This window comes from Hyperoodon ampullatus (assembly GCF_949752795.1).
Source record: "Hyperoodon ampullatus genome assembly, chromosome: 1".
NCBI lineage: Eukaryota > Metazoa > Chordata > Mammalia > Artiodactyla > Ziphiidae > Hyperoodon > Hyperoodon ampullatus.
Window position 1 is genome coordinate 57859964 of NC_136914.1, and position 13750 is coordinate 57873713.

At 39.3% G+C, this 13750-nt stretch overlaps 1 protein-coding gene across 4 annotated transcripts in view; it reads right to left on the minus strand.

Moving 5' to 3' along the window:
- HERC4 (HECT and RLD domain containing E3 ubiquitin protein ligase 4) overlaps positions 1-13750 on the minus strand; it is a gene marked incomplete at both ends in the record, with an annotated part of 139673 nt that overhangs the window by 38995 nt on the left and 86928 nt on the right. For all 4 annotated transcript variants that reach the window (XM_079707458.1, XM_079707456.1, XM_079707457.1 and 1 more), the window contains one exon: positions 419-538. In XM_079707458.1, the coding sequence (XP_079563584.1) occupies positions 419-538 (120 nt within the window). The remainder of the gene's footprint in view (positions 1-418; positions 539-13750) is intronic.

The window sequence follows — 13750 nt, forward strand, 5'->3', positions numbered from 1 at the left end:
AGAAACTAGAATCAACGGTACCACAGCTCACTTCTGGTAGTTTTGAGGCATCGATCTCACAATTTTAATACGTTCTTAGAGTTCAAGTATCAGAGACTCCAGTATCCTCAACATTAGAGAATTAAGAGACAACCTCATGCAAAATAAATGAGACTTAGAAAAATAAGTCATATTTGCATTTTTCTGTAGAAAAGTGTAATCTATCTCTTTGGTTTGGCTTTGGTATAAGAGCAGAATGCTTACGTATAAATACTGCGTAACATATAGCTGCTCCTTTGCATATGTTTTTATTTAAAAAATGAGCTCTGAATAAAAGCTCTGAAAAAGCTTTGTTGTTTCAAAAATACACAATTGTTCCTTTTGTATTAGAACAAATGATTCATAAAAACGAAACCATAAAATGCAATAGGAAACATACCATTCCATAGGCCTGCTGTTGGACCCAGTTGATATAATCATTCCGTATGTCTATCAATTCTTGTACTTCATGTATATAAAATTTATCATATTGTATAATCTGTCCAGTTTTCTCATTTACCTACAAAAAACAAAAATGTAATTAACATTAAATTTAACCAGTACCTAAGAAAGAGACTGAAGAATGTTTAAATAGAAAAAGGTTTGAGATTTCTTAGCTATTTTCTCTTCCTATAAAAGAATAATTTACTGAGTGCCTACCATATGCAAAATGCTAGTTAAGTGCTATGGGAAACACCAAGATTTATAAGATGTGATATCTGTATTTAGTACCTCAAAATCCATTAAAAAATATTTATGTAACCACCACACAATAGGAGATATGTACCATAAGTATATATAGTATACAAAGACTAGAAACTATAAAGTCTTCTGGTTGGGAATGGGACTTAAATAATAGTAAGAATAGCTAATGCTTGTTAACCGTCACTCAAGAGTGGCATCTGATTATAATAAACTAAGAGGATGACATTTGGGTAGGATGTGAAAAATGAAGACAGTGCAAATTACCATCCTAGAAATTGCTTACTAATTACAAAAGGAAAAACAAGTCTTAACAGTGGAGACCACCACCTTAACTGAGTGATCAAACTAACCACCACCCATACTGGGACAATCAAATATTATGTTCCTGCTGGGACTTCCCTGGCAGTCCAGTGGTTAAGACTCCGCACTTCCACTGCAGGGGGCGCAGGTTCAATCCCTGGTCAGGGAACTAAGATCCCATGTGCCTCGAAGCACGGCCAAAAAAAAAAAAAAAAAAAAAAAATTTCCTGCTGATACAATGCAACAGGAAGTACAGACATTATCTGTGAACCAAGAAAATGTCTAACCTGAATCTAGTCAAGTCCTTGATTTAAATTCCAGTTTATAGGAAATACAGGAAAAGAGGAACAAGTTAAACATCATTATAAGGAAACAGACAATTATCCTAATTGTAGGAACTTTACAAGAAGACTGGCCAGGACTCTCCAAAAAGTCAAGGTAATGAGATCGAAAGGTGGGGGTTATTCTAAATTAAAAGAAACTAGGGGAGTTCTAGTGCTGGATATGGCAGAGTACTTTGTATCAGACTAATCCTCCTGACAATAACAGTTATAATCTCTGGAAAGTATATAAAAAAAACAGCTATTTAAAAACACTGGAGATCAACCCAAAGCAGGCAGAAACAAGAATGAACACAATCTCTGAAAGAAGGAAGCACATGTTGAGAACCACATTTTTTTTAACATGGGAGTACTTCCAAAGCAGCATAAGGGGTAAGGGATGCAGCACATGCAGAAAGCAACAGTTTTATTAGACAGAGAAGTGTGAGATCGAAGCTGCCAACATGGCAGACAATGAGGAAGAAAAATCCCAGAAAGGAATCCTGAGGACAAAGCCCCCAAATCTGCATGTAAATCCCTCCCCCCACATCTTTGGCAACTCTTAAACCATGAAAGCACAAGTGAGATTTGGGGTGGGGGAGACAGGGATGGACAACGCCCCAACAGAAAGCAGCAACTGGGAGGCTACTCTTAATAGTACATTTCAGGACAAGCATCTCCAGAGGGAAAAAAGGTACATTTCATAATGATAAAAGAATTAATTTATCAAGAAGTCATGACAATCCCAAATAACAGTGCTTCAAAATACAAGAAGGGAAAATTGACAGAACCATCATCATCGTTAGAAGTTTTAACACCCCTCTCTTAGTAACTGATTTACAAAACAAAAAAAGAAGGGCAAAATCAGTAAGTAAGGAAGATTTGAACATCCATTTCAACCAACTTGAACTCGTTGCCAGAAGGGAGGGAGGTGGGGGCAGGAGAGAAACAGGTGAAGGAGATAAAGAGGTACAAACTTTCAGTTATGAAATAAATGAGTCAGAGGTGTGAAAGTGTACAGTGTGGGAAATATAGTCAATAATTATGCAATATCTTTGTATGGTGACAGATGACAACTAGACTTACCATGGCAATCATTTTGAAATGTATAGAAATATCAAATTATGTTTTGTACCAGGAACTAATATAGTGTTGTAAGTCAACTGTACTTCAAACACAAACTCATAGAAAAGGAGATCGGATTTGTGGTTACCAGAGGTGGGGGTGGGGGGAGAGGGAAGTGGATGAAGGGGGTCAAAAGGTACCAACTTCCAGTTATAAGATAAATAAATACTAGGGATGTAACGTAAAACAACATAAATATAGTTAACACTTCTGTATGTTATATGTATGAAAGTTGTTAAGAGAGTAAATCCTAAGAGTTCTCATCACAAGAAAACAAATTTTCTTCTATGTCTTTAATGTTGTATCTATATGAGATAATGGATGTTGAGTAAACTTATTTGGTAATCATTTCATAATGTATGTAAGTCAAATCATTATTGCTGTACACCTTAAACTTATACAGAGCTATATGTCAGATATATCTCAATAAAATGGAAAGAAAAAAATAGAACATTCCACCCAGTAATTGTACATGGAATGTTCACTAACATATATCATAACCCGGACCATATAACAAGCCTTAATAAATATCGTTAAAAGAATCCAACATATACAAAGTATGTTCTTTGACCACAACAGAAATAAACTAAAAGTCAATAACAAAAATATATTTGGAAAATCCTAGAGAAGTGGCAATTAAAACACTTCTAAATTACCCCAAACTTTCCTTGTATCCAGCAGAGAGCTAAAGTCACAAGATAACCAAGTAGCCTGAAGTCCAAGGATGGACAGATACTTCCAAAGAAATGGGTCACCATGGCAGAGCAAGAGGAAGTTTAGCACTGTCATACCAACAGCGAAGAAGAAATCAGCTAAAATTCTAAGAAATTGCTTAAGGCTGAGTATGGGATTACTTGAGAGGATTAAAACCCCCGGGAGCCTCAGACAGTTTGCACTCACTCATAGACTCTTGCCACAGACCTCTACTGGGTGCCCAGGAGGATGAGTGGAAACAGGGCAGGAGATCAAGAGACTCTCTCAGTGGTGCAAGAAGGCATTGGCTGCCTCTGTGAGAAAGAAACAAGGCCTGCCACCCTGTCCAGTTCCTTCTCTCAGAGAAAGCAAAAACTTTAAGCCACTGAGGAAGGGGAAGCAAATTCTATGCCATGTTGCTGGAGGAGGGGAAAAATCCTCAATCCCCGGGAAGAAGGGGGACAAGAACTGTCCTGAGCCCAGAATCTTGTATCAGTAGCACTAGAGGCTCTCTACTGCTGGGGGTGGGAGCAGAAACTCTGGGAAAATCCCATCCCCGAGACCCTGGTACACACCCAGCTATCTACCTAAGACCAACACTATACCCAATAACAAAGAACTTTTCTGTTCCTTCTCTACCAATCTCGAAAGCACTAAGTAACAAGCAACACCAGCTCACCACTGAGGAGGGGCAAAAGTGGGGAGAGAAACCCCTCTTTGGAGCAGGTATGCAAAGTGAAGCACAAACACTGAGAAGAAATCTTTGACATTTCACCTTCACCTTAAGCATCAGACAATATTAGAGGAATCTGAGGTCTCCGGTGCAATGAAGTTAACTACAGCAAACTAAAAACTCAATTCCAGTTCAACTGCAGATTAGATTGGCTTAAATCCCTACACTAACAACCACATAAGAGGTATACACATACAGGATTTAAATCTAATTACTTCAGCGTCTACTATTTTACAGACAACCAAAAATTGTGAGATATATCAAAAAGCAAATAAGTAAATAAAACAAAGACCACATAAAAAAGTCTAGAGACAAAGTAATCAACAGAGCCAGACTCAGAGATGACTTAATGAAAATAAAAACACATCAAAATTTGTGGAATTCTGGTAAGCAGAGCACAGAAGGAAATTTATAGCATTAAATGATGTTAGAATAAATGGTCTAAAATCAATGATCTAATAAGCCTCGGCTCAGGAATTCCCTGGGGGTCTAGTGGTTAGGACTCAGCACTTTCACTGCCATGGCCTGGGGTTCAATCCCACACGCTGCATGGCACAGCACCCCCCCAAAAAAATAGCCTCAACTTTAAGAACCTGGAAAATGATGATCAAATTAAGGACAAATCAAGTAGAGGAAAGGAAAGATATGAAACAGAAAACATAAATTATACTCTATTTATTTTGTAAATTTAATATTAAATTTTTTAATTTCCCAAAAGAAAATTCCAGGCCAAGATAGCTTCACTGGTGAATTCTATCAAACATTTAAGGAAGCAATAATACCTTTTTTTCCCAAGAGGTGACATATCTAAGTGGTTTTGTTTGTTTGTTTTAAATTATGTTTGTTTGTTTGTTTGTTTATTTTTGGCTGCGTTGGGTCTTTGTTGCTGCGCACAGGCTTTTCTCTAGTTGCGGTGAGTGGGGGCTACTCTTCGTTGCAGTGGCTTCTCCCACTGCAGAGCACAGGCTCTAGGCGCACGGGCTTCAGTTAGTTGTGGCACATGGGCTCAGTAGTTGTGGCTCACAGGCTAGAGAGCGCAGGCTCAGTAGTTGTGGCACACAGGCCCAGCTGCTCCACGGGCATGTGGGATCTTCCCGGACCAGGGCTTGAACCCATGTCCCCTACACTGGCAGGAGGATTCTTAACCACTGTGCCACCAAGGAAGTCCCAATAATACCAATCTTAAACAAACTCAGAAAACAGAGAAAGATAGATCATTTCTTAATTCACTTTATGAATTAGGATAACCCTGATACTAAAAAGCTGATGAGAAACAACATTGCTCATGAACACAGACATAAAACCCTCAACAAAATATGAGCAAATTAAATCCAACAATATATATAAAATAATATCAAATGTCCAAGTGGAGTTTATCCCAGGAATGCAAGACTGGTTTAACATTCAAATATAAATGAATTTCACTAAATTTCAGAAAAACAGCAAAATAAATAAATAATTGTTCATCTCAATAGATGCAGAAAAAAGTATCTAACAAAATTCAACATCCCTTCATAATAAACACACTCAGCAAACCTGGAATAGAAGGGAACTTCTTCAAACAGATAAAGCCCACCTTAAAACAAAACAAAACAAAAACACAACTCTACAGCTAACATCATATTTATGGGTAAAATATTAAATGCTTTCTTTCTAAGATGAAGAATTAGACAAGAATGTCCACTGCAACCATTTATATTCAACACTGTACTGGGAAGTCTTAGCCAATAAAATAAGGCAAGAAAATAACATGACTGTGTACATAAAAAATCCAAATGAATCTATAAAAGAAATATTAAATTAATTTATCAAGGTCACAGAGTACAAGGTGAAAACTCAACTAAATTTTGCCACACTAACAATAGAAACTCAACTAAATTTCTCCATACTAGCAACAATCAGAAAATAAAAAATTTTAATTATCATTTACAATAGCATCAAAAACATTAGAGTTGAACAGCTGTAACAGAAACCATGCAGCTCACAAAGTATAAAATATTACTATCTAGCCCTTCATAGAAAAAGTCTTCAGACCCTTGCCCTACAGCCAAACTCTTTCTACCAAAAAAGAAAAATACCCAATAATTACACACAAAAACTCATTGGCTTTTCCCTCTCCAATATTTATGTTTATAAATATATACATTAACTTTTATATTACATTGGACACTTAAAAAATTTAGTGACTCTTGGGGCTTCCCTGGTGGTGCAGTGGTTAAGAATATGCCTGCCAGGATGGCGGAAGAGTAAGACGCGGAGATCACCTTCCTCCCCACGGATACACCAGAAATACAGCTACACGTGGAACAACTCCTACAGAACACCTACTGAACGCTGGCAGAAGACCCCAGACCTCCCAAAAGGCAAGAAACTCCCCGCATACCTGGGTAGGGCAAAGCGGAGAGATACCCGCACAGAGGATCGGTGCCGAGAGGCACTCACCAGCCCGAGAGGCTTGTCTGCTCGCCCGCCGGGGCGGGCGGTGCTGGAAGCTGAGGCTCGGGCTTCGGTCAGAGCGCAGGGAGAGGACTGGGGCTGGCGGCGACAACTCAGCCTGAAGGGGACTAATGTCCCACAGCTAGCCGGAAGGGAGTCCGGGAAAACTCTGGAGCTGCCGAAGAGGCAAGAGACTTTTTCTTCCCTCTTGGTTCCCTGGTGCGCGAGGAGAGGGGATTAAGAGCGCTGCTTAAAGGGGCTCCACAGACGGGCGCGAGTCATGACTGAAAGCGCGGAGCCCAGTGACGGGCGTGGGACGCTGGGGCTGCTGCTGCCGCCGCCAAGAAGCCTGTGTGCGAGCGCAGGTCACTGTCCACACCGCCCTTCCGGGAGCCTGTGCAGCCCGCCACTGCCGGGGTCCCGGGATCCAGGGGCGGCTTCCCTGGGAGAACGCACGGCGCGCCTCGGGCTGGTGCAACGTCACGCCGACCTCTGCCGCTGCAGGCTCGCCCCGCACTCCGTGCCCCTCCCTCCCGCCCGGCCTGAGTGAGCCAGAGTCCCCGACGAGGCTGCTCCTTTAACCCTGTCCTGTCTGAGCGAAGAACAGACACCCTCCGGCGACCTACACGCAGAGGCGGGGCCAAATCCAAAGCTGAGACACAGGAGCTGTGAGAACAAAGAAGAGAAAGGGAAACCTCTCCCAGCAGCCTCAGAAGCAGCGGATTAAAGCTGCACAATCAACTTGATGTACCCTGCATCTGTGGAATACATGAATAGACAACAAATCATCCCAAATTGAGGAGCCAGGAGTCAGTGCTGTGCCTCTGAGGTGGGAGAGCCAACTTCAGGACACTGGTCCACAAGAGACCTCCCAGAGCTCCACATAATATCAAACGGCGAAAATCTTCCAGAGATCTCCATCTCAACACCAGCACCCAGCTTCACTCAACGACCAGCAAGCTACAGTGCTGGACACCCTATGCCAAACAACTAGCAAGACAGGAACACAACGCCACCCATTAGCAGAGAGGTGGCCTAAAATCATAAAAAGTCCGCAGACACCCCAAAACACACCACCAGACGTGGACCTGCCCACCAGAAAGACAAGATCCAGCCTCATGCACCAGAACACAGGCACTAGTCCCCTCCACCAGGAAGCCTACAAAACCCACTAAACCAACCTTAGCCACTGGGGACAGATACCAAAAACAACGGGAACTACGAACCTGCAGCCTGCAAAAAGGAGACCCCAAACACAGTAAGATAAGCAAAATAAGAAGACAGAAAAACACACAGCAGGAGAAGCAGCAAGATAAAAACCCACCAGACCTAACAAATGAAGAGGTAATAGGCAGTCTACCTGAAAAAGAATTCAGAATAATGATGGTAAAGATGATCCAAGATTCTATTTCCAAGATCCAAAATCTTGGAAATAGAATAGACAAAATGCAAGAAACAGTTAACAAGGACCGAGAAGAACTAAAGATGAATCAAGCATCGATTAAAAACACAATAAATGAAATAAAAAATACTCTAGATGGGATTAATAGCAGAATAACTGAGGCAGAAGAACGGATAAATGAGGTGGAAGATAAAATAGTGGAAATAACTGCTGCAGAGCAAAATAAAGAAAAAAGAATGAAAAGAACAGAGGACAGTCTCAGAGACCTCTGGGACAACATTAAACGCACCAACATTCGAATTATAGGGGTTCCAGAAGAAGAAGAGAAAAAGAAAGGGACTGAGAAAATATTTGAAGAGATTATAGTTGAAAACTTCCCTAATATGGGAAAGGAAATAGTTAATCAAGTCCAGGAGGCACAGAGAGTCCCATACAGAATAAATCCAAGGAGAAATACGCCCAGACACATATTAATCAAACTGTCAAAAATTAAACACAAAGAAATCATATTAAAAGCAGCAAGGCAAAAACAACAAATAACACACAAGGGAATCCCCATCAGGATAACAGCTGATCTCTCAGCAGAAACTCTACAAGCCAGAAGGGAGTGGCAGGACATAATTAAAGTGATGAAGGAGAAAAACCTGCAACCAAGATTACTCTACCCAGCAAGGATCTCATTCAGATTTGATGGAGAAATTAAAACGTTTACAGACAAGCAAAAGCTGAGAGAGTTCAGCACCACCAAACCAGCTTTACAACAAATGCTAAAGGAACTTCTCTAGGCAAGAAACACAACAGAAGGAAAAGACCTACAATAACGAACCCAAAACAATTAAGAAAATGGGAATAGGAACATACATATCGATAATTACCTTAAATGTAAATGGACTAAATGCTCCCACCAAAAGACACAGATTGGCTGAATGGATACAAAAACAAGACCCATATATATGCTGTCTACAAGAGACCCACTTCAGACCTACAGACACATACAGACTGAAAGTAAGGGGATGGAAAAAGATATTCCATGCAAATGGAAACCAAAAGAAAGCTGGAGTAGCAATTCTCATATCAGACAAAATGGACTTTAAAATAAAGACTACTAGAAGAGACAAAGAAGGACACTACATAATGATCAAGGGATCGATCCAAGAAGAAAATATAACAATTGTAAATATTTATGCACCAAACGTAGGAGCACCCCAATACATAAGACAAATATTAACAGCCATAAAAGGACAAATCGACAGTAACACAATCATAGTAGGGGACTTTAACACCCCACTTTCACCAATGGACAGATCATCCAAAATGAAAATAAATAAGGAAACACAAGCTTTAAATGATACATTAAACAAGATGGACTTAATTGATATTTATAGGACATTCCACCCAAAAACAACAGAATACACATTTTTCTCAAGTGCTCATGGAACATTCTCCAGGATAGATCATATCTTGGGTCACAAATCAAGCCTTGGTAAATTTAAGAAAATTGAAATTGTATCAAGTATCTTTTCCGACCACAATGCTATGAGACTAGACATCAATTACAGGAAAAGATCTGTAAAAAATACAAACACATGGAGGCTAAACAATACACTACTTAATAACGAAGTGATCACTGAAGAAATCAAAGAGGAAATTAAAAGATACCTAGAAACAAATGACAATGGAGACACGACAACCCAAAACCTATGGGATGCAGCAAAAGCAGTTCTAAGAGGGAAGTTTATAGCAATACAATCCCACCTTAAGAAACAGGAAACATCTCGAATAAACAACCTAACCTTGCACCTAAAGCAATTAGAGAAAGAAGAACAAAAACATCCCAAAGTTAGCAGAAGGAAAGAAACCATAAAAATCAGATCAGAAATAAATGAAAAAGAAATGAAGGAAACGATAGCAAAGATCAACCAAACTTAAAAGCTGGTTCTTTGAGAAGATAAACAAAATTGATAAACCATTACCCAGACTCATCAAGAAAAAAAGGGAGAAGACTCAAATCAATAGAATTAGAAATGAAAAAGGAGAAGTAACAACTGACACTGCAGAAATACAAAAGATCATGAGAGATTACTATAAGCAACTCTATGCCAATAAAATGGACAACCTGGAAGAAATGGACAAATTCTTAGAAATGCACAACCTGCCAAGACTGAATCAGGAAGAAATAGAAAATATGAACAAACCAATCACAAGCACTGAAATTGAAACTGTGATAAAAAATCTTCCAACAAACAAAAGCCCAGGACCAGATGGCTTCACAGGCGAATTCTATCAAGCATTTAGAGAAGAGCTAACACCTATCCTTCTCAAACTCTTCCAAAATATAGCAGAGGGAGGAACACTCCCAAATTCATTCTACGAGGCCACCATCACCTTGATACCAAAACCAGACAAGGATGTCACAAAGAAAGAAAACTACAGGCCAATATCACTGATGAACATAGATGCAAAAATCCTCAACAAAATACTAGCAAACAGAATCCAACAGCACATTAAAAGGATCATACACCATGATCAAGTGGGGTTTATTCCAGGAATGCAAGGATTCTTCAATATACGCAAATCAATCAACGTGATACACCATATTAACAAATTGAAGGAGAAAAACCATATGATCATCTCAATAGATGCAGAGAAAGCTTTCGACAAAATTCAACACCCATTTATGATAAAAACCCTGCAGAAAGTAGGCATAGAGGGAACTTTCCTCAACATAATAAAGGCCATATATGACAAACCCACAGCCAGCATCGTCCTCAATGGTGAAAAACTGAAACCATTTCCACTAAGATCAGGAACAAGACAAGGCTGCCCACTCTCACCACTCTTATTCAACATAGTTTTGGAAGTTTTAGCCACAGCAATCAGAGAAGAAAAGGAAATAAAAGGAATCCAAATTGGAAAAGAAGAAGTAAAGCTGTCACTGTTTGCAGATGACATGATACTATACATAGAGAATCCTAAAGATGCTACCAGAAAACTACTAGAGCTAATCAATGAATTTGGTAAAGTAGCAGGATACAAAATTAATGCACAGAAATCTCTGGCATTCCTATATACTAATGATGAAAAATCTGAAAGTGAAATCAAGGAAACACTCCCATTTACCACTGCAACAAAAAGAATAAAATATCTAGGAATAAACCTACCTAAGGAGACAAAAGACCTGTATGCAGAAAATTATAAGACACTGATGAAAGAAATTAAAGATGATACAAATAGATGGAGAGATGTACCATGTTCTTGGATTGGAAGAATCAACATTGTGAAAATGACTCTACTACCCAAAGCAATCTACAGACTCAGTGCAATCCCTATCAAACTACCACTGGCATTTTTCACAGAACTAGAGCAAAAAATTTCACAATTTGTATGGAAACACAAAAGACCCCGAATAGCCAAAGCAATCTTGAGAACGAAAAATGGAGCTGGAGGAATCAGGCTCCCTGACTTCAGACTATACTACAAAGCTACAGTAATCAAGACAGTATGGTACTGGCACAAAAACAGAAAGATAGATCAATGGAACAGGACAGAAAGCCCAGAGATAAACCCACGGACATATGGTCACCTTATCTTTGATAAAGGAGGCAGGAATGTACAGTGGAGAAAGGACAGTCTCTTCAATAAGTGGTGCTGGGAAAACTGGATAGGGACATGTAAAAGTATGAGATTAGATCACTCCCTAACACCATACACAAAAATAAGCTCAAAATGGATTAAAGACCTAAATGTAAGGCCAGACACTATCAAACTCTTAGAGGAAAACATAGGCAGAACACTCTGACATAAATCACAGCAAGATCCTTTTGGACCCACCTCCTAGAGAAATGGAAATAAAGACAAAAATAAACACATGGGACCTAATGAAACTTAAAAGCTTTTGCACAGCAAAGGAAACCATAAACAAGACCAAAAGACAACCCTCAGAATGGGAGAAAATATTTGCAAATGAAGCAACTGACAAAGGATTAATCTCCAAAATTTATAAGCAGCTCATGCAGCTCAATAGCAAAATAACAAACAACCCAATCCAAAAATGGGCAGAAGACCTAAATAGACATTTCTCCACAGAAGATACACAGACTGCCAACAAACACATGAAAGGATGCTCAACATCTTTACTCATTAGAGAAATGCAAATCAAAACTACAATGAGATATCATCTCACACCAGTCAGAATGGCCATCATCAAAAAATCTAGAAACAATAAATGCTGGAGAGGGTGTGGAAAAAAGGGAACACTCTTGCACTGCTGGTGGGAATGTGAATTGGTACAGCCACTATGGAGAACGGTATGGAGGTTCCCTAAAAAACTACAAATAGAACTACCATATGACCCAGCAATCCCCCTACTGGGCATATACCCTGAGAAAACCTTAATTCAAAAAGAGACATGTACCAAAATGTTCATAGCAGCCCTATTTACAATAGCCCAGAGATGGAAACAACCTAAGTGTCCATCATCGGATGAATGGGTAAAGAAGATGTGGCACATATATACAATGGAATATTACTCAGCCATAAAAAGAAATGAAATTGAGCTATTTGTAATGAGGTGGATGGACCTAGAGTCTGTCATACAGAGTGAAGTAAGTCAGAAAGAGAAAGACAAATACTGTATGCTGACACATATATATGGAATTTAAGAAAAAAAAATGTCATGAAGAACATAGGGGTAAGACAGGAATAAAGACACAGACCTACTAGAGAATGGACTTGAGGATATGGGGAGGGGGAAGGGTAAGCTGTGACAAAGTGAAAGAGCGGCATGGACATATATACACTACCAAACGTAAGGTAGATAGCTAGTGGGAAGCAGCCGCATAGCACAGGGAGATCAGCTCGGTGCTTTGTGACCGCCTGGAGGGGTGGGATAGGGAGGGTGGGAGGGAGATGCAAAAGGGAGGGGATATGGGAACATATGTATATGTATAACTGATTAAATTTGTTATAAAGCAAAAAATAAAAAAAATAAAAAAATAAAAGAATATGCCTGCCAATGCAGGGGACAGGGGTTCCAGCCCTGGTCGGGAAAGATCCCACATGCCGTGGAGTAACTAAGCCCGTGAGCCACAACTACTGAGCCTGAGCGCCACAACTACTGAGCCCACATGCCACAACTACTGAAGCCCATGTGCCTAGAGCCCATGCTCCGCAACAAGAGAAGCCACTGCAATGAGAAGCCCACACACCACAATGAAGAGTAGCCCCCACTCACCACAACTAGAGAAAGCCTGCGTGCAGCAACAAAGACCCAACGCAGCCATAAATAAATAAATTAAACAAACAAACAAATAAATTTATTTTAAAAAGTTTTAGTGACTCTTGTTGAAAATGATTCACGTGCCACTGACCTCTGATATATACTTTTCTTTATCTGGAATATTTTTTATTTTTAAAGGTAAATTTTCTTTCACCAATAGCAACCAGTGTTTGCAGTTTTTACATCCTGCAGATATGACATATGTTTTTGAAAAGAAATGCTATGTTAGAATAAAAACTAACAATTTAGAAATCAGGTTTGGTTCAGGAACAAACAAATTTCAGTCAAGCTTAAGACTTGGTGGGAAATGATGGCTGATAGTTAATTCAGACACAGTGATTTAATAACTAAATCAGTTAATATTGATTTAAAAATAGGGAAATTAGGCACTGAACAGAAGACTGATCCAAAAGACGTGGATATAGATTTACATATAAAATCAACAGTTTTAAAAATATATATAAAAATACATTTGTATGGTAGGTAAGATTGACTTTTTTTTTCAGGAAGTCTTCTTTAATTCTTCCGAGTTATGTGCCCTCCTATGTGTTTTCATAGCACCCTTCATTTTCCTTAATCTAGCACTTACCATGCTGTATCATAAATGCTTACTTACTTGTATTATACAACTGCTCTACATTTATAATCTTCTTTTTAAAGCATTTTAAAAAATATTTATTTATTTGGCTGCACCAGGTCTTAGCTGCGGCACTCGGGATCTTCGTTGCGGCACACAGGAT